Source organism: Dipteris shenzhenensis, chromosome 13, assembly GCF_047967505.1.
Source record: "Dipteris shenzhenensis isolate YYH24624 ecotype China chromosome 13, Dip_SZ_1.0, whole genome shotgun sequence".
In the NCBI taxonomy this organism is placed as follows: domain Eukaryota; kingdom Viridiplantae; phylum Streptophyta; class Polypodiopsida; order Gleicheniales; family Dipteridaceae; genus Dipteris; species Dipteris shenzhenensis.
This window is the reverse complement of record NC_141608.1, coordinates 23,299,435-23,319,267: the sequence shown is the minus strand read 5'-3', so window position 1 is coordinate 23,319,267 and position 19,833 is coordinate 23,299,435. Positions and strand designations below refer to the sequence as shown.

At 46.2% G+C, this 19,833-nt stretch overlaps 1 protein-coding gene across 1 annotated transcript in view; it reads left to right on the top strand.

The window, feature by feature from the left end:
- The first annotated feature begins 1,015 nt into the window (after window positions 1-1,015).
- The window catches only part of LOC147895186 (Phospholipid/glycerol acyltransferase family protein), a 31,598-nt gene continuing 12,780 nt past the window's right edge, over window positions 1,016-19,833 (top strand). Inside the window, exons 1-4 of the mRNA XM_087383683.1 lie at window positions 1,016-1,443; window positions 1,534-1,658; window positions 1,767-1,852; window positions 2,093-2,230. Of these exons, the coding sequence (XP_087239809.1) occupies window positions 1,214-1,443; window positions 1,534-1,658; window positions 1,767-1,852; window positions 2,093-2,230 (579 nt within the window). The 5' untranslated portion in view covers window positions 1,016-1,213. The remainder of the gene's footprint in view (window positions 1,444-1,533; window positions 1,659-1,766; window positions 1,853-2,092; window positions 2,231-19,833) is intronic.

The window sequence follows — 19,833 nt, the reverse complement described above, 5'->3', positions numbered from 1 at the left end:
GCTGCCATGGAAGGTTTGCAAGTATAGGGGTGTTGTAGGCATCAATCATTCGCGTTGCCCGTCACCTTCAATTCGAGCTTGTTACGGCACGATTGTCTTCACCAGAGGCCTCGCAGTAGCCAAACTCCTTGGAGACTTGCTCTCCACAGAGCTCCAGCTCCCACAACTCAGCCACCGTGCTGCAATTCTTGCAACAACAATTGACCATGATTGCAATCGAAGGTCTGTAAATCAATTCAGATCCGAAGGTGTTCGAGGAGCTGGACACCTCCATCAAGAAGTTCATAAGGGAGGAAGGAAAGAAGCTAGTGCACTAGTTGTGGACGAACAGACCTAGAAACGGCCAAGTTTCTATATAGCGAACAAGCACTATCTAGCCTTCGAACTGGAAGCCTACATCATGCGAGGAGTTCCAGTACTGCACTGGCAATAGATTTTGTTGTGCGATTTCAGCATCCAATTTCCACTCTGCTTCGGAATTGGGGGAGAGGCGGACAAGCAGCCAGTAGATCCCAGAGAGGAACCCATAGGTAAAGCTATGGTCTCCGCTTAGATTCCATGTCTCGAACGTCGGCCAGCCAAACTCCGAGTACTTCAGCTGACTCTCGTTTGCTGCATGGAGCAAAGGAAGCAGGAGCTGCTACGCGACAATGCGATACTGTGTTTGAATGAGCGACAACAAAGGATCGATCGAATATGGAGAAGAGGGGTGAGATCTGAGTTTGGGGATCGTTTGGTGTCTCCTCCGACGACACAGATGAGAAGAAGGCCTTAAGACATCCTGTAGCACTTTGTAGTTCTGTATCATTTCATACTCTTCGAAATTGATGAAAGGAACTCATATCCATGCAACCATAGCTTGAATTTTGTAAAGGAGCTAAAAAAGATGTATTTACACTTGGCTCAACCGTAGCTTGAATTTGGAATTGATCTCGGTATCCTGCCTGCCTAAAGAGGCCCTAAACGAACCACTAAAATTGGTGATTTTGACCAAAGGGCAGTAAGGTTCAAAAGAGCACCAAAATGACATGTTGTGGTGAGTGTAGTTATCCAGGCTTCCATCAGCAAGAACCCTCCATGAGCTCCTCTTCAGCTCATTCATGAGCCACATAAACCAACTTATTGCAGCTCTCGCACAAAGCATCCACCGAATGAAGAAGAGTTTCTTCTCGGAGCTCCTGCATAGCTTGCCTTTGCACCAACAGCCGGCTCAATGGAGCCTGAGGCCTCGCTTGTGCGTTTGCCCTTGCCCCTCTCTGCCCGCTCCTCCCACCTCCGAGGCATCCCTCGCCGCTTTGTCTTGCTCACCATCGGAGCTGTTTCCAAGCTCTTTACCTCTTTCCTTAATAACACCCGTGTCCACAACCTCGATACCCTCATGCAGCTCGTCCAATCGCGGCCTCCGGGGATCTCTCTCCTCACTGTTAGCAACCACATGACTACGTAAGTGTCGCTGTCCTCCTGATTGGATTGTTTCTAGTGTTTCTATAGTCCGTGTTCCAGAAGATCCTTCATTCTTGTGTTGTTTTGCAGGCTTGATGATCCGTTAATGTGGGGTATAAAAGGTTTTCCAACGGACCCAAAGCTTGCTCGTTGGACCTTGGCTGCGGATGACATCTGCTTTACAAACCCTATTTTATCGTACTTCTTCCGATTGGGTCAGGACTTCTAAAGTATCAACGTCAGCCAGCACAATTTGCATTGACTTAAGTTTAGGTTCAGTCATTGAATATTCAATCCACAGGCTTGTTTGGTAAGGTGTGCAGGCAAATGCATCCCCATAACTCGAGGTGCTGGAATCTATCAGCCCCACATGAATGAAGCTCTCGACAGACTTAACGATGGTGACTGGGTAAGAGCCTATCTCCCTTTTTAGGCATTTCGCTTTTGCACATCGTAAAATGGAAACAAGATGGCCAAAATTTCCGTCTATCACATGAAGTTTGCTACACCGCATAATATTGCCGTCTATTTTTAGGGGGATAGGGAGAATCTGAGTTGATCTAGTACTAACGGTAGTAGTAATGGGCTACCTCCTTTCTCACTTTTCAACTTAACTTTCAATGCATACTCGGTGTTGCTCTGGTTTCAGTTGCATACATTTCCAGAAGGCAAAATCTCACAAGAAAATGGCCCTATTCGCCGCCTCAAGTGGGGAGTCGCAAGTTTGATAGCTAGAGCAACTGTGCCTCCCATCGTTTTGCCAATTTGTCACAGTGGTTTCGAGAAAGTGAGTGCTTACACAACCGGACACTTTGGTCTTTTTATATCTTAGCACTTGTTTTGATTACATTCCAAACGTGCACCATCTTGAGAGGAAGAAAAGTCTTCACGAGCTGCCAATACATTGAATGATAATACCAACTAGAGTGCTTGGCCAGGTGTTCTCTTGATGAATACTTCTCTCTTTTGCTATCTTGTTGAGGTTCACATGAGTCACGTTGTCAGAAATGATGCAGAAGATTGATGTTCAATTGCATGCAACCTTTTTTAGAGATGTTGTTCATGTCGACAGTAAAACGTAGTTTTTCTTTTTTTCGGAGGAAGACAAATTCCTATTCTTTGCACTGCAAGCAAATCTATTGTCATTCCACTTCGAGCGAACGACGAGGAGATGTATTTCAGAAATGTATAAATAATAAATCAAAACCAAATTGAGCCAGAAGCATGCAACTGTGACAGGAAAAATCCAAACCCAAAGCTGCATTGCATGTACGACAAAAGTTTCAGCACCATTTGCAACTTCATTGGATCCCTTTTTTCGAAGGCACAAATGTTTATTTTTTGAGTCAAATTATGTTCCTACGCTTTAGGAAATAGTACTTCCGTGCTCTGGCCGGATGGCCCTCGAGCGTGTTGTAACCTAATGGACCTACTGTGTTGTGGCTCCTTATGTAGTACTGCTCTAAAGTTCGTGCTTTGTCTACAGTGTCTGTTGTTTCCAAAACTTTGATTTCGAAATTTTCTTCGAAGGGCTTGTAACGTTGCAAGTCCTCTTTCATTTTCGCCGGTGGTTTTTTATTGTGCTGTTTGATCCTCCGCGGCAGGTCCGTCGTGCTCCCTATGTACTTTTTGTTGTTGGGCTTGCACGTGATGCAGTAGACGACGAGGCTCGCGCGATTCCCTTGCGTGGGCGCTTCAGTGGAGGCTCCTCCTTCATCTCGAGGCTCGCGTCTTTCAATGTCGTACCTGCGTAAACATTGACAGTTACGTTAGTCATCGAGGTTTTCGGACTTTTTTTTCCCGTTTGAGTTCCATAATAGAATGCATTTATTTACTTGCCCTGGTTTTTCTCTGTTGGCGTGAAAGGATCGTTTCCAATACCGAGGCGCTCCTCGTATAAGTCCCTGTCGAAAATATACGTAAGCTTCTCCATTGTCGTCACCGGGTGCGTCGCGTCGTGCGTCCCTCCAAATTGTTCCATGAATTATTCGAGTATAGCCGTTGCTTGATCGCGCGTCGTGTCCCTCAGCAACTCCAAGGATACGTTGTACCCGTAATGCAGCAGCTCGCACGCATACGCTGTGATTCCTTTCGTCTTCGTGTCTAGTAGCTTCTGCCCCTCCAAACTTTCCATCATCCTATCGGTCTCATCGAACTCAATGTCAAGCTCGACAAGGATCTCTTTGAGGAGTCCTGCAGGAGAAGTGCAAGACATGATGAGTTTGTTGTTCTTGCAACTCGTTAATTCTTTTTCTCAATTGTTGTGGTTTTTTTAAATTTTCGGAAGCATTATGCACCATTTGCGAATCTCAAGCCTCCCGGCTCTCTTTTAGCTGGCAAACGCCTATTGCAGTTGTCAATGAAGTCGCGTAGTTCCGCATACGTGTTGAAGCCGTTGATGTAAGCTCCTGGACGTTCTCCTGCATTGTTTGCTAGCCGGAATTGCTTTGTGGTTAGGAAGAACCTTCTCTTTGCTGGAGGAGGTTTTGTTGCCTTCGCGTTGCTTTTGTATAGCGCAAATAGCTGCTTGCAGGCACGACTTATTACACCGTCTTTTCAAATGAGCCGTCTTTTTAAATCTTCAAGAAAAAAAGATTCTTTCATGCTGGTGGAATTTACCTTGTCTGCGTCCATGTCTTATGCTGCAATGTCCCGGGCTTTATGATTCTCTGCACCTGTTCTCGACAACAGACAAGATATTAAAACCATTTTCCTTGCACGCATGTTTGACGCAACATATTCATGACTTGCCTCTGCCTTTTTCAATCTCTGGTAGTGAATACCTTTATGCGCGTGGTTGTGTTGTCGGCTGTGAGAACTCTCGTGGAATTGGTCTGAATATGTCTGGATGTGGGCAATGTAGTATGCGCAGCCTCGTTCTCTCAGTCACTGTGGACAACATCACGTATGCTAGGCCAGGGGCAAACACTCCTCGGAATATGAGTAGCGCTTTGTTGGATATGGTTGCGCCTTGGGATTTGTGTCCCGTGATAGCGTATGCTAGGGTCAGTGGAAATGTGGACTTGTGGAACCATTTTCCATTTATTGCCTTTCGCTGATGCTTCGAGCGTCGTAATGTGAGCACGGCCGCTGTTATGTCCACGACGACAGTGATACCGTTGATTTCCCCCCTGCTAGTTGCATTGATGCTCTTGATTTTGCACATTGCTCCATTTGCGGCACCTATTGCGAGGTCGATGTTTTCCGTTATCATTGCCTTCGCTCCCACGCAAATTTTTCCTATCTCGTTGAAGCTTTTGTCCTCCAACCATTCTTTGAGAGCTGGTTCGCTCGCGGCGTTACTGTGTATTTGAACATGCACAATCATCTCGGGAGTGTTGAATTTCTCCACAAGCTCATCGTTGAAGGTAGCGACATCGACTCTGTGTGTGCAAATGATGGTTGTTTCGGCATCGATGAAGTGGCATGCACCTTCCTTGTCAACAATGCACTGCCCCAAACAGTCGAAAATCTCGTCAGTTGTGGGCGTCCTGAGTCTTATGGTATGCAAGAATGCCAGGAACGGCATGTCTCGTGCATGTCGCACTGAGAATTGCATGTGGTACATTTTCGCTGCAGGCCAATGCGCGGAGGACGTGATGTGGCACGGCTCGCAGAGATCCTCGCGGTGTTTGCAGACTGGCGGTAATTGTGCCAGGTCACCAAAAATTATCAGCATTTTGTGTCTGAATGGCTCATGCAATGTGCCATTAGTGACATTGACGATTTGTCTTACCACGAGATCGTAAGTCATCCTTGTTAGCATGGACATCTCGTCAATGATGATCGCGTTGGCTTCCTTGATTGCGAGGTGTCGCTCATCCGTCTCATGGATGTTCAGTGGGTATTGACTGCTGCGCACAGGGATCTTGAATTGGTAGTGTACAGTGGTTGCAATCCCGCTCAGCCACGTCGCAGTCGCCCCTGTTGATGCACAGAGTATTGTCGTTTTGTTTTGCGCTACCAGATGCGAAACATAGTACCGTATCAAGAAGCTTTTGCCGCTACCTGGTGTTCCACAGACAACGTGCAGCCCCGAGCTTGTTGAAGCCAGGCTTTCGAAGACTCTTTGTTGTTCTACTGTCAATGCGGCATTGGCGACGGTGCGAAACTCGGCCATTTTTTGCAACATCCTCGCGCGTGTTGGCCCTTCGACGGTTTGCTGGTCGATGTTAGGCGCTTCCATCGGGCAGTCTCGGATGATCGCAACCTTTTGCAACATCATATTGATCAACTGGTCCGTGTGGTCAGTCGCTAGCAAGTTCCTTTGCGTGTATTCGGTCATATACATCTCGAGGTCCTCGTTGCTCAATATGAGCCGCCACCGTGTATCGGTGACCTCGTCTGCAGTGAATGTCAGAAAGAAATCTGGGAGGCCCCAAGCATCGACCATCGTTATGAGGTCCTTCAGTTGCCGTCGATGCCACGATGGGGACCCCGGCATTGTTGATGGCATGCTGTAGCGAAGCACGTGTCTCATTGCGTCTTCATCGGTCGTGGCAGGGTTGGCTTTCCTATATTGGTCAATGTCTCGTTGCAAGCATGTAGAGTTGCTTGAATTGGCAATCATCACTGCCTGTTTTAACTGGAACATGATCAACAGGTACGGCTTGTAGAGCGTGTAGATAGAGAATAAGGTGCATATTCTCATTTTCACATAGTTGCTGAACTGTATGCAGCCATCATAGTAGCCCCGTTCGAAAGGGAACAGGAATGGGAACACTGTTGACTCCATGGTTATGTCAACGCACACACTGCCAGCTGCTGCTACTCCGTCGACGTGGAATGAAGCGACCCTCTCTGAAAGCATTTCTGTACCCCATAGCTGTATGGAGGCAAACTCATGCTTGTCCCTTGCATCAAAGGCGCGACGGTTCGCGGGGTCCACCATGTTTTGCAAAAGCAGGAGCTCATGCTGAGATTCCGCTATTGACATTAACTCGAAGGGAGTTGTCTCATCGTGTAGTTCCAAGATACCTGCAATGGTTTGAGGACTCAAGATGCACATACCCATCTTGATGTCCGCACGCTCTGCTAAAGAATTGTACTTGTGCAATATTGGATTGTTCTCGATGTTGTATGCGAGCACACCTGACAGCTCGTTCGTCACGATTTCTTGAGCCGAGCTTAGTGGGACGTTTCGCCAAGATATCAGAGGATTGTCTAGAAGTGACCTTCGATCGAGTGTGCCACGAGCAATCGCATTTGCAGTCGTGGTAACTGAAATGGATACATCTATGATGCTTAGCAGTTGCGTGTGGAGGTGGTTTGTTTTAAGCAACTGCCGAGAGTACTGTGGCATCAACTGCATAATGTATCTGCTCCGCTGGGCATCTCGTGTGCAGCTTTGGCATTTCCAGTAAGTCACCTGCATGCCCATATTCTCGCAGGCATCCAAAAGTATCATGTTTCCGAGTGCGGCGCTGTGGCTCGAGATGCCTATGCCTTGCGAAGAAACGATCCTTTGGTTTGCAGACAGTAGCGTGGTTATGCCACAGACACCGCAGATTTGAAGGCTAGAGAAAATAGCCGCGCAATTACTAACCTATTGCTTGTATCTATCTGCGATGGTCAACCACGATGACGTAGCTGGCCTCAAGGACATCTTTCTTGATGTTATATCAAGTTGAATAGCTCGACCTCTGGCTGCTCTGAGCGTTGACGAATGGTCATGTTCGAAGGAGTTTCCGGTGGTCATTTCTACATCGTGACATGAATCGATGTCTTATGTTCGGGTTTAAACACCTACAGGGATTAATAATAAAAAACATCCGAAATTTCACTCACGTGGTTTTGTCTAAACGCAACAGGAAAACCAAAATGGACTGAACCTCTATCTTCAGAAGGGAAAGAATTGATAAAATAACTTGAATCAAGCAAATACATTTTGTTGTGCGTACCTTTAGGAGAAGACACTCGTTTGGAGGCTGCAAACATCTCGAAAACAGAAGTGTTGCAGACATGATTAGTATGTTGGTCGAACCAAGCAAATGTAATGTTCCCTTGCGGAAACAGAATGTGCGAAGAAGTGTGCGTGCTCAAGATGAGGAGTAAAAAAAAAAAACCATACGTAATGTATGGTGGAGAGCTGGCACATGTCTCTCCAAAAATTATATATCATAGGGGAACGTGCCATCCCTCCGTTTCGAATAGTCACCTCCAGTGTTGGAGGTGTAGCGCATTAATGCGGACCAGAGCAACAGACGGTGCAGAAACATTTTAGAATTGAAATGACCGTGCATTCTACTTACGTGGAGTGTCCTTTGTGACGTCCACAGCTCGACGAGAAGTCGCCTATTTCTTTGCTGGAATGTTGGAATCTGAAAAACAAATATGATTAGTCAATATGCATTCCTCGTGTTTTGCATGTTTGGATATGTTGGTTAGCATATGTGCAATTTCCTAAAGATGATAAATTCTAGCACAAAAGCTATACACAATCCAACGTCAGACATCGTCCGTGTGCTGATATCTATCTCTCGGAGGCTCAGTTCCTTTAGTAATTATTTGTCAATGCTGCGAGCTTTTAGCGAGCTAGAGAATGTCAAAATTTCTCATCAGCGTTTTAGTACTTTTGTCTATCGACCTATATGCACTATTGATTGGAAATTCTGAGTTGTAAAAGGGGGTTCACATCCCAACCTACAAGATTGTGGCAAGCCAACGCAACCTTGTTGCTTTGACCTGTGGTAGCGCTGCAATTACAAGCACACTGTGCTTCTAACCAGAGGGAACTCTCCCGGATTCCAACACGTGACCCTCTTCCTCCCACTCAAAAAACTATCGCAACTTAGCACCTATTATGCACCAATTGGCTATAGCGTTATCTTGGGGCCTTATGGCCTTATATGCCAACCTTTGGTTCTTGGCTGGACTGTGTTGGGGGTAAAGGCACATTGCCAACCCTTAATTAAAGAATTAAAGATAGGACACCTATGACTGTCTTAAGACAGTCATAGGGTAAACCTAATCCTAATAAAACATAAGTGAGTTTGTGGTGTGGCTCACTATCACTTCACACCCGCACTAGAGTGTCACTTTCTTACTCTCTCACTCTCTTGCTCCCTTTCCACTACTCTTCCCCTCTAAACTGGTATCAGAGCTATCAAGCCTTCTCTTCCCCCTCTCAACTGCCTACTTCATCCGTACCGTACGGACGTACGGACACGGCCGTACGTCGTCCGTACGACCGTACGGACGGGCTCGACATCGCAGCGACAGCGTGGTCGCGGGTGCGTGCATCGCAGGCGGCGCATTTTTCGAGGGCATCAGAGAAGGCGTGGTCGCGGGCGCATTTCGCACGGCAGCTGCGCATTTTGCAGGCCTTTGAAGCGGGCGTGGGCGTCGTCAACCTGCTGCAGTACAGCAGCATAGCTGCTGTGTTTTTTGCAGCAGTTCATACATCAGCTGTACGGACAGTCCGTATAGCCGTACGGACTGCCGTACAACTTTGTACGGGAGCTTTGGCATTTTGTACTGTACGGCAGGTACAGTACGGTTAGCGTCGACATCAGCTGGGTACAGAAGTACAGCTTTTCTTTGCTGTAAAAATCTCGTTTTTTTTTTTTGGGGGGAAAGTGTGCACCGATAGTACACAGGTACTCTGCAGGGACAAGTACAGCAGGTACTTTGCAGTGGTGGTGTTTGTGCAGTTACTTGTCATTCAGGAAGGTCAGATGCTTGCAGAAGCTTCTATGCATTTACTGAGTGTAATTCTCAGTTTTGGGTGACCATTTCAAAGGGCTTTTGCCTGGATGTGTTTGCAGTATATGCCTTGAGGCAGTGTGTAGCCAGGGAGCACACATTTGCTTTATTTCCGCAGTGCATTTGGTGACATTTGTTGCAGGTCACATTCTTTGTACGCACTTTGAAAATCTCAGTTGAGCCACGCTTGGTCAGGGCGCATCGAGTTTACTCGGTCCCTAACTGCCCATCGTTGACAGTGCTCAAAAGATTTTCTTCTTGGTGTCTGTACGTTGTGATTTGTGTTGTTACTGAGTACACATTACTGAGTACACAGGGGCAGTCTATGCATTGCACATTGTCAGGTACAAGTGTCAGAGAGATTTCATATTGCATGCTACCTCAGTGTTGAGGTGTTCTCCACTTGATTCAGGTGTCAGATCAAGGGGCTTTTGCCCAGACTTTGTTTGATAGCACTTGGGTTACCGACAGAGATCTTCAGATGCATTTTCTCCCCTTGGTCTAAGGGTGATTGCTTGGGATTTATCCCATTTACTGTTGCAGGTTTTGTGACAGGCTGAAGGGTCATTTACTGTTTTTGGGGTGTTTGTCAAGTGGTTTCTGCAATTTAACTCAGTGCCATACCTCATCTGAGGTGGGAGAAGTGATCAGTACAGTCAGTACAGCAGTGTTTACAGCAGTGTTGGTGGTTTTGTCAGATGATTGTGCACTGTTAAGCACTTGTTGAGCAGCAACAGCAGTCTGAAATCACTGTTTTTATGCCTTTTTTGAGCTCAGAACAGTTTGTCAGAAGGTACAGTATTTGCAGGGACATTTACTGTTTTGCTGCAGATTTTACTGACAGTAAAAACAGCACCATTGAGAGTGCTTCTGGCTCTTGAATAGAGCAGGCTTTTCTGAGAAATCAGAACTTTTATTCAGTCTTTTTACTTCCAGGGAGTCAGGTACTTTCCTCATCTGATATGGCATCAGGAGGAGGTGATTCTTCAATTCTGAACATAAAGAAACTGGAAGGAGCACATAACTATGCATTATGGGCAGAACAGTGCTTGAATGTACTTCTGTTAAAGAAGATTGCTAAGCCCATAAGGGTAAAGGGTGTCAAGCCATCTGATATGGCAGCTGATGACTGGGAAGAGCTTGATTTGTCCGCGAGGGCAGCTATCATGCTCACTATTTCAGACACTCTTGTGTTCAATGTACAGGCTGAAAAGACCTCTTATGGTCTATGGCAAAGACTAGAAGAATTATATGTCCAAAAGAGCTCAGCCAGTAAGGTTTATTGGCTGAAGAAGCTGGTTGATCTTCGCATGAAGGAAGGTACAGCTATGACCTCACACTTGAGTGAGTTCAATGCTATCTTTACACAGCTGATTGCACAGGGGTTGAACCTTGATGAGGAGTTCAAGGCTACTTTCTTGCTGTGTACCCTCCCTGAGAGTTGGGACACTTTCAAGACCACCCTGTCAAACTTGAATGCCACTCTTATTTATGCTGATGTAGAGAGCTCTCTCCTTATGGAGGAGATGAGCAGGAAGAATAATGCGGGCAGCAAGTCTTCAAGTGCTTTGCAGGTACAGGACAGAGGCAGGACTCAGCAGAAGGGGAGATCTGCTAGTAAGTCCAAATCCCGCAGTCAGTTCCGTGGCAAAAAGGACATTGAATGCTTTTATTGTGGCAAGAAGGGACATGTGAAGTCGAAGTGCTTCAAGTTCATACGGGATCAGAAAGCCAAGAAGGCTGAAACAAAGGATGCAGGAAATGCAAGCAAAGACAAAGGCAAGGCCAAGGCAGATGACTCGGATGCAGTGAATGTTGCAGCAGAGGACAGTGATAGTGACATACATGATGTTTTATGCTCTTCTGCTGTAATAGCACATGCTTTGGTTATTGATGGCCATGACATGCACACCTGGCTCTTGGATTCAGGTGCCTCTTTTCATGTTACTCCTCATAGGGAGTGGTTTACTTCCTACACAGGTACTCATGGAGTTGTTCATCTTGGGAACAACTATGCATGTCAGATTGCAGGGATTGGCAGTATACAGATAGTACTTCCTGATGGACAGTCATTTATGCTTGATGGTGTTCGCCATGTGCCGCAAATCAAGAAAAATCTGATTAGCACTGGCTTATTAGATGACAGTGGTTACCACACCACATTTGGGGATTCCAAATGGGTGATTACTGATGGCCAGACTGTAGTGGCTGAGGGTTTTAAGAGTGATACCTTGTACCCTCTTTATGTTTCCAGTGTGGGTAATCATGTTGTTGCCATAACCGAGCTGCCAAAGGTTTCATTGTGGCATAGCCGGTTGGGACACATGTCTGTTAAAGGAATGCAAGAACTGTCACGTTTGGGTTATCTGCCGCCTCTCTCTTTTTCAGATTTGCCTACTTGTGATCATTGTATTTTTGGCAAGCATTTTGTGACTCCTCATAAGAGGAGATCTCCCCAGAATAGAGCACCACTTGATCTAGTGCACACTGATTTGTGTGAGATGCCACAGTTATCACTAGGGGGTGCAAAATATTTTATTACTTTCATTGATGATGCCACACGTAAGGTGTGGGTCTATTTCTTGAAGCATAAGGGAGATGCCTTAGATGCTTTCAAGAGGTTTGTCGCTCAGGTTGAGAATCGGACAGGTCGTAGGCTGAAATGCCTCAGATCCGATAATGGGGGTGAGTATGTGTCACATGCTTTTGTGCAGTTTTGCCAAGCTAAGGGCATCAAACAGGAACTCACAGCCCCTCATAATGCATCTCAAAATGGTGCAAGTGAGCGGATGAATCGAACTATTCAGGAGAAGGTTCGATGTATGTTGTCTTATGCTGCATTACCCCATGGCTTTTGGGCAGAAGCCGTGCAAACAGCAGTTCACATTATTAATAGGTCACCAAATAAGGCTTTGGAGTTGAAAGTGCCAGAGGAGGTGTGGTCTGGCAAGCCTCCCTCATATAAGCACTTACGTGTATTTGGCTGCGAGTGCTTTGCTCATGTACGCAAAGATCTACGCACCAAACTGGATCCAAAGTCTATCAGATGCATCTTTATGGGTTATGGTGACGAAGGTGAAATGGGGTACAGGTTATGGGATCCCGTTAAACGGAAGATTATACGCAGCAATGATGTCATCTTTAAAGAAGATAGTGTACACAAGGAACCCGTGCAACCTGTGGAATACAGGAGGGTTATTTATGATGATGTTGGACAGCAAAGAATGCCCATTTATATGCAGCAGCAGCCTGCTGCAGATCACCCTGTTCAAGAGGGTATACAGGCTGAAAATCAGCTAGATAACCTTGCCAATGATGCACCACTGGATGTGCCAACAGATGGAGCTGTAGAACAGCCAGATATGGTGGTACAGCCACCCGTCATGCATGAAGAACAGGCTGGACAGCAGCCTAATCCGGAACATTTTGTGAGGAGGAGCACCCGTGCACAACGGCCTCCTGCCAGGTTTGTTCCAGGAGCCAATAATGTGGCTGATTTTATCATGCTGACTGATTGTGGTGAGCCTTCCAGCTTCAAGGAAGCTATGGGAAGAACAGAGAAAAAGAAGTGGGAGAAAGCCATGCAGTCAGAAATGGACTCCCTACTTCAGAATGATACATGGGACTTGGTGCAGTTACCTGCAGGCAGAAAAGTTTTGCCATGCAAGTGGGTTTACAAAGTCAAAGTGGATTCAAATGCTTTACCTCGGTATAAGGCCAGATTGGTTGCCAAGGGATTTAAGCAGGAGAAGGGCATTGACTTTGATGAGATTTTTTCCCCTGTAGTCAAGATGACTACTTTGAGAGCAGTGTTAGCTCTTGTTGCTCATGATGACATGGATTTATGTCAGATGGATGTGAAGACAGCTTTTCTTCACGGAGATCTTCATGATGAGATCTATATGAGTCAGCCAGAGGGATATGCTGTTAAAGGGAAAGAACAGCTTGTGTGTAAGCTCAAGAGGAGCTTGTATGGACTCAAGCAGGCGCCAAGGGAATGGTACAAAAAGTTTGATGCCTTCATGCAGTCCCAAGGGTATCATCGGTGTGAGACCGATCATTGCTTATACACCAAACGGGCAAAGGATGGCAGTTTGATGCTACTCATTCTATATGTGGATGACATGCTTATTGCCAGTAAATCTCAGCATGAGATTAGTGCTTTGAAGAAACAACTGCATAAGTCTTTTGACATGAAAGACTTGGGTGATGCAAATCATATTCTTGGCATGCGTATTACTCGTGACAGGTCCAAGGGACTTTTGTTTCCGTCACAGAAAGAGTACATTGACAAAGTACTGCAGAGGTTTAAAATGGAGGGGGGGAAGTCCATTAGTACCCCGTTGCCTCCACATGTAAAACTCAGCAGTAAGGACAGCCCCAGATCAGATGATGATAAGGCTGAAATGGCCAAGGTTCCGTATGCATCTGCAGTTGGATCTTTGATGTATGCCATGGTTGCCACTCGTCCGGATATTGCTTTTGCGGTGGGAGTCATCAGCAGGTATATGGCAAATCCAGGCAAGCGGCATTGGGAAGCAGTGAAAGGTGTCTTGAGGTATCTCAAAGGTACCAAAGACTTGTGCATATGCTATGGTAGGCAGGATGCATTGGTGCATGGTTTTACAGATTCAGACTATGCAGGGAATGCAGATAACCGGAAGTCTACTACCGGTTATATTTTCACATTTGCAGGAGGTGCTATATCATGGGTGTCTCGGTTGCAGAAATGCGTTGCACTGTCAACCACAAAAGCTGAATATGTTGCAGCCACTGAGGCTTGCAAGGAAGCAATATGGCTTACTCGGCTGGTGGGAGATTTGGGCATTACAGGTGACATGCCAGTTTTGCATTGTGATAGTCAGAGTGCTATCATGTTGGCAAAGAATCCGGTCTTTCATCAGAAGACCAAGCACATAGAAGTGAAATATCATTTCATCAGGAAGGTATTGGAAGACAAGCGACTTGAGCTTGTGAAAGTACACACTGATGATAATCCTGCAGATTTGCTCACTAAGAGCTTGCCTACAGAGCAGTTTGCACATTGCCGCCACATCATGGGATTAGGATGAGACCATTCTTACTTTATGGTCTTGTATACAGTAACTGTATATTGCTGTAATTTTTATTCTTTTCTCCCCTTTAGGCACATTGGCCTTTAGGTGGGAGGTTGTTGGGGGTAAAGGCACATTGCCAACCCTTAATTAAAGAATTAAAGATAGGACACCTATGACTGTCTTAAGACAGTCATAGGGTAAACCTAATCCTAATAAAACATAAGTGAGTTTGTGGTGTGGCTCACTATCACTTCACACCCGCACTAGAGTGTCACTTTCTTACTCTCTCACTCTCTTGCTCCCTTTCCACTACTCTTCCCCTCTCAGACTGCGCGGCTCCAAGGTTCCGTCCGTCACTACGCGGCTCCAAGGTTCCTTCTTTGTCATCGGTGGTGGCGTTGCATCGCAACAACGGGAGAGAACTCACTGCGAATGGAAGGGTGTCTACATCCGTCAACAGACTCTCTGATCGAACGCGGCTACCTAGACAACCGACCTATTTGTATACGTTAAGGCACATCTCTTTCCGACAGGCCTTCAGTTTCTTGCAGGCGCAGTTGATGGGTAGATCTTGCAGGCGCAGTTGATGGGTAGACCAGAGTGGCGTAGAATGCTTTGGAACTGGCTATTGCAGCTAAAGCTTCAAGAGCAAAGGTTACTTCTCCAAACATAATGGCATTGAATCTTGCTACGCAAAAGCTTACATAAGGTATGGAGTGTTCAAGGAAATCTTTCTCGCAAGCGTGGAGCAGAGAGCCGACTACCTACCAGCAAACTTGCTTGCACACGGGCTGGCAGAGTTGACGGAAATGAAAGGAGATAGTACCAGTGAGTATGTGCCGAAAGGCAGAAAAAAACTGCTGCAAAGAAACAACCGGGCCGGCAGTTCAAGCCCAGCACAAGAAAACATTCCGGTAGTACAAAGGCCTGCATGTAAATGTTGTTCTCTACGCCTATTCCAAGAAGACATACAGCCCAGGACGCTGACCAAAACATCCAGCAAGTAGCAAGGTTACCACATTCGATTGAAAGACAACGGACCAGGATAATGCAGCGAGCTGCAGTAATACGAAAAGAGACCGAGGAAGCTGGCAAGTAGCAAGCGCGACATAGTATGGAGCTGAGGATGCTGAGGTTAGAAATGGCATGAGTGCGATAAGATGAGACGATGAAGGTTTTCGGATGGAGCTTAGTTCTTGACGCCCTTCCATCAAACCCAATAGAGGCCTTTTGTGTCTCGCTTCCCTTCTCTACTTCGTAGTCCTCGGCACATAAAACAACCTACAGCACAACAACCAACGACTTCCACAAACCACGAACCATGCACGTCCAAAGAGACCGCCTGAAGCATAAACCACTCAGGCAGGCACCTACGAAGGAGATACCATAGGGCTGAGATCCACTACCTCGCCTCCAGAACCGCGCAGCCAAGAGAACCTTGCTCAATAGCCAGCCGCTGACCAAGCCGAGGGTACGCACTGCTACAACACACAAATACGCGTAGAACTCCAGAGTGCCACTGAACGACTCCATCGAACTATGCACGTCCAAAGAGACCGCCCGAAGCATAAACCACTCAGGCAGGCACCTACGAAGGAGATACCATAGGGCTGAGATCCACTACCTCGCCTCCAGAACCGCGCGGCCAAGAGAACCTTGCCCAATAGCCAGCCGCTGACCAAGCCGAGGGTACGCACTGCTACAACACACAAATACGCGTAGAACTCTAGAGTGCCACCGAACGACTCCATCTGACGAGCTCACCCGAGCAACACGAAGCCAACACAGGCTATGAAGCTGAGAAACGAAGGAAGACCATAACCGAGCCTCGTGAAGGAAGGCACGAGCCACCTGAAGCTGAAGGACAGAGAGCCAACATAGACAGAGGTAGACGCCGCACCGAGCATCAAAGAATCCAGAGAGGGAGGCAAAACATGATGCAGCAAACTGAGCTGCAAGAGCTCAAGCCGTTGAGCGTCACAGCGAAGGCATGGCGGCACTTCCGTCGCGTCTCTCTCTCTCTCCCGCAAGTCTTCGGCAAGAAGCAACAAACCATGCACATAATCGTTCACAGCGAAGGCATGGCGGTAGTTCCGTCGCGTCTCTCTCTCTCCCCCGCAAGTCTTCGGCAAGAAGCAACAAACCATGCACATAATCGTTCAAACTGTAGCAAAAAATCAATTACCTCTACAGATATTCTTTTGGGTCTGATCGATAGGAGAGGCGGTACTCGTATTTAATAGACAAGCGGTATGTTTCGCCTATATTTATTCGCCTATATTTAAAGGTGCAGTTGGCTTTTTACCAATGGCTTTTCAAAAGCTTTCAAAGCTTGGCTTTTTACGCAGATGGCTTTTCAAAAGCTTTCAAAGCTTTTGGGCTTTCAGAATTTAAATCTAAGGGTGTATATTGTGCCATGTGGAAGCACAAGATTTCAGAATTTGAAAAAACGTCCTAGTGCTGGCCAATTAAAAAAATAGCCACTAAGCCTTCCATGGAGGATATTGTTCTCTTCTTCATGCATGAATCAATGGGATGTTGGGTGGTAAGAAAGTAGGAGAATGAGTGTCAACATGTTACATAGCATGTTTATGAAGAACAAGGAGTCTAAGGACCCTTAGCTAGACTCTAGAAATGCCCCAATGGCCTATGCGCCTCTTTGTAAGGTGCATGCATATACAACCCCATTTTATGACTCCGGCTCAAAGTGGCTAGAAGAAGCCGGGCAACAGCTAGAAGATGCACCAGAAGTTAGCATGCAAGAGGAAGAAGCTGAGTAAAACAGCCACGCTGGCCGAGAAGTGAGGAGGAGCTGCTGTTTGTGCACCAAAATTGACGATGAAGATTGTGGGCTCCTGTTGGCCTTGTTATGGATGGAGCTTGTACTTCATGCGGTAGCTTTGTGCAAAGGTGTCATTTCTATGCAAAGTTATCCAAATCTGCCCTAATGGAGAAGCTTGTGAAAAGCTATCCAGCTTTGCCCAAAGGTAGATACTTGAGGGATAAAACTTATTTCAGCAAGGATTGCAACTTATACTAGAGTATTCACCATCAACAAGCTTCCTTACCAAAATGAAATGCAAGATGGGGCAATCATCACCTGCCCAACACATGCAAGAGCACATGCATCTATACAAGGTGTGGAATAGCGTGTCCTGTAACCTAGTCAAAGGAGATTCCTTGGACTTGTTACAACACCTAGAAAGATGAGTCCTTTACGAAGAGTTGGTGAGTCCTAGAGGCCCATAAGGTACCTACACATGCTGCCCAAGCTAGTGGGAGGACCTCCCTCATCCTCTACAATTGAACATGGGACCTGAAGTCCACAAGGAAAAGACTTGAGAATTGGGACATCCCCTTCGAGCCACGAGTTGGGCTATTGGCACATCTCCCAACCAGATCCCAACCAACCTAGCGTCCCATACCACCAAGTGGTGCCCAATGGCCTTGGATCATCCGCTAGGTCTTGGGTTGGGATATTTTCAATAATTGATTCATTTGAGCATTTAGTATGTTTCAAGTTTTTTTTTTTTCTAGAGAAAATAAACTTCTATCAATGCTTGAAAACACCATACAAATAGCTTCCGAAAAGAGCTGCATATGGTTAAGTACAGAAAAGAAAAAGGTTGCCAGCTATAGGACAGCCGGCTTGTTTTTGGATCTCCTAGCTCACTGCCTAGAGAGATTCCGAAACAGGAGCTAGCAACCAAGGTGGTGGTCTATACATCCAGTGAATAACCCTCGCTAAATGGGTGTAAAAGATTCTTGCATGCCAAGCGCTTGCAGAAGCGCTCTTGTCTTTTGGCGGTTGCTTTTGAACCTGAGTATTGCGCTCTCACGTGGTGCGCAAGATGAAAAGGATGTTTTGCCAAATGGCAAGAGGATAGCCGCCTGGGAGACCAATTGGCCTCCCATCACCTAATTGCATCGGGTGACCTAGATGTTTCAAGTATAAATGGTGGACATTGTCTCCCAAACACTATCCTTTGGCAAAGGGCAGCGAGCGCGATTGGGAGGGCAAAGATGCATCGTAGATCTCTATCCGGGAGGCTTGCTGTCTATGAATCCTATATGCTGTGTTAGAATTATTGGCATATTCTAGGGAGTGACCAATTTCCTAGGAAGGGATTTCACTTGTCAAGTTTGCTGCAATTTTTGCCTTGTCTGGCAGATATGGCTCAGAACAATCCCGATGAAATTTTTGGTGTCCTCACAAAGGAGGATAGGTTGGATGGCACCAACTACTCCTTATGGAGTTTTATGGTCCGCATCATCTTAGTTGGCAAACATCTACGGGATTATGTCAACGGAGATGAGACAAGGCCAGACACTGTGGTTGCACGTGTCACTCCTCCTCAACAAGGTGGAGGAAGGGGTAGAGGACAAGGTGCATGACAAGTGATAGGTGCAGCAGCTGCTGCCTTGGTGGCTCCCACACAGGAATAGAAAAGCTGGGATTCACGAGATGCACAAGCTCTTTTAGTCATTTCCCTTTTTGTCAAAAGGTTTATCATTCCTCACATTCGGTCATACAAGACCTCGAAGGCAGCTTGGAATGTTTTAGAGAGCATGTTTGCAGCCAGAAATGATGCGCGGGTCTCTTTCCTGAAGAGAGAGCTATCTCATACACATATGGATGAGGGTGATTCCATGAATGCTCACCTCACCAAGCTTCAGGATTTGAGGGAACAATTGCTGAATATAGATGAGATCATTTCTGATTCAGAGATGATTACCACCACTCTGAATTCTCTTCTTGAGTGGTATCTCGGTTTTCATACCTCAATGAATTTGTCATTGAGCGGGGGTGCAAATCCTCTCTTTTCATGAGTTGGTAGGACTCTTGTTGCAAGAAGAGCAAACCTGGAAGAACATGGCCACACAGGCTGTTGAGCATGCCATGCTTTCAAAATTCAGGCCCAAAGGAAAAGGGCAGCAAAAGCACCATGCAAATCAGCCTATACATTAGCATAAAGCTGATTCCAGACAGCCCTCTCACAAGGTTAAAGGTGATGTAGAGAAGCCAAAGAGGAAGGTATTTGTCATTACTGCAAGAAGTCGGGTCACTACATTGGTGAATTCTAGAAGAGAATAGCTAAGGAGAAGAAAAAGGATTCGGGTATGGCTGTCTCAGATGCATCAGCCCCTAATGCACATGAAGGAGCGGATGTTATAGCCAACTTTGTGAAAGAGGATTATGCCATTTTGTCTTGCATTTCAGATTTTCAAGTGGCTGGTCCAAATACTACAGCCACTCTTGAGGATAACTCTTATGCTTTCCTAACTTGCAGCTATGACCCTTAAAGGGATGTATGCTTTTTCAGTGTCAATGAGACATTGAACACATGGTAATTTGATAGTGGTGCATCTAAGCACATCACTTCCAGGAAGAGTCTTTTTGCATCTCTGCATGCACCACCTGCTGGGAAGAGGGTGACTAGTGCAAACAATGCTTCTTATTCAGTGTGTGGAGTAGGTGATATTATACTTATCTCCACGGATGGCACAGATTTCAGAATTTTTGATGTTCTTTATGTGCGTGGTATAAAGAAGAATTTACTTTCAGTGTCCTCGCTCAATCGAGGAGGATTTCAGGTCATCTTTGATGATGTTAGTGCAGTCTGAGACA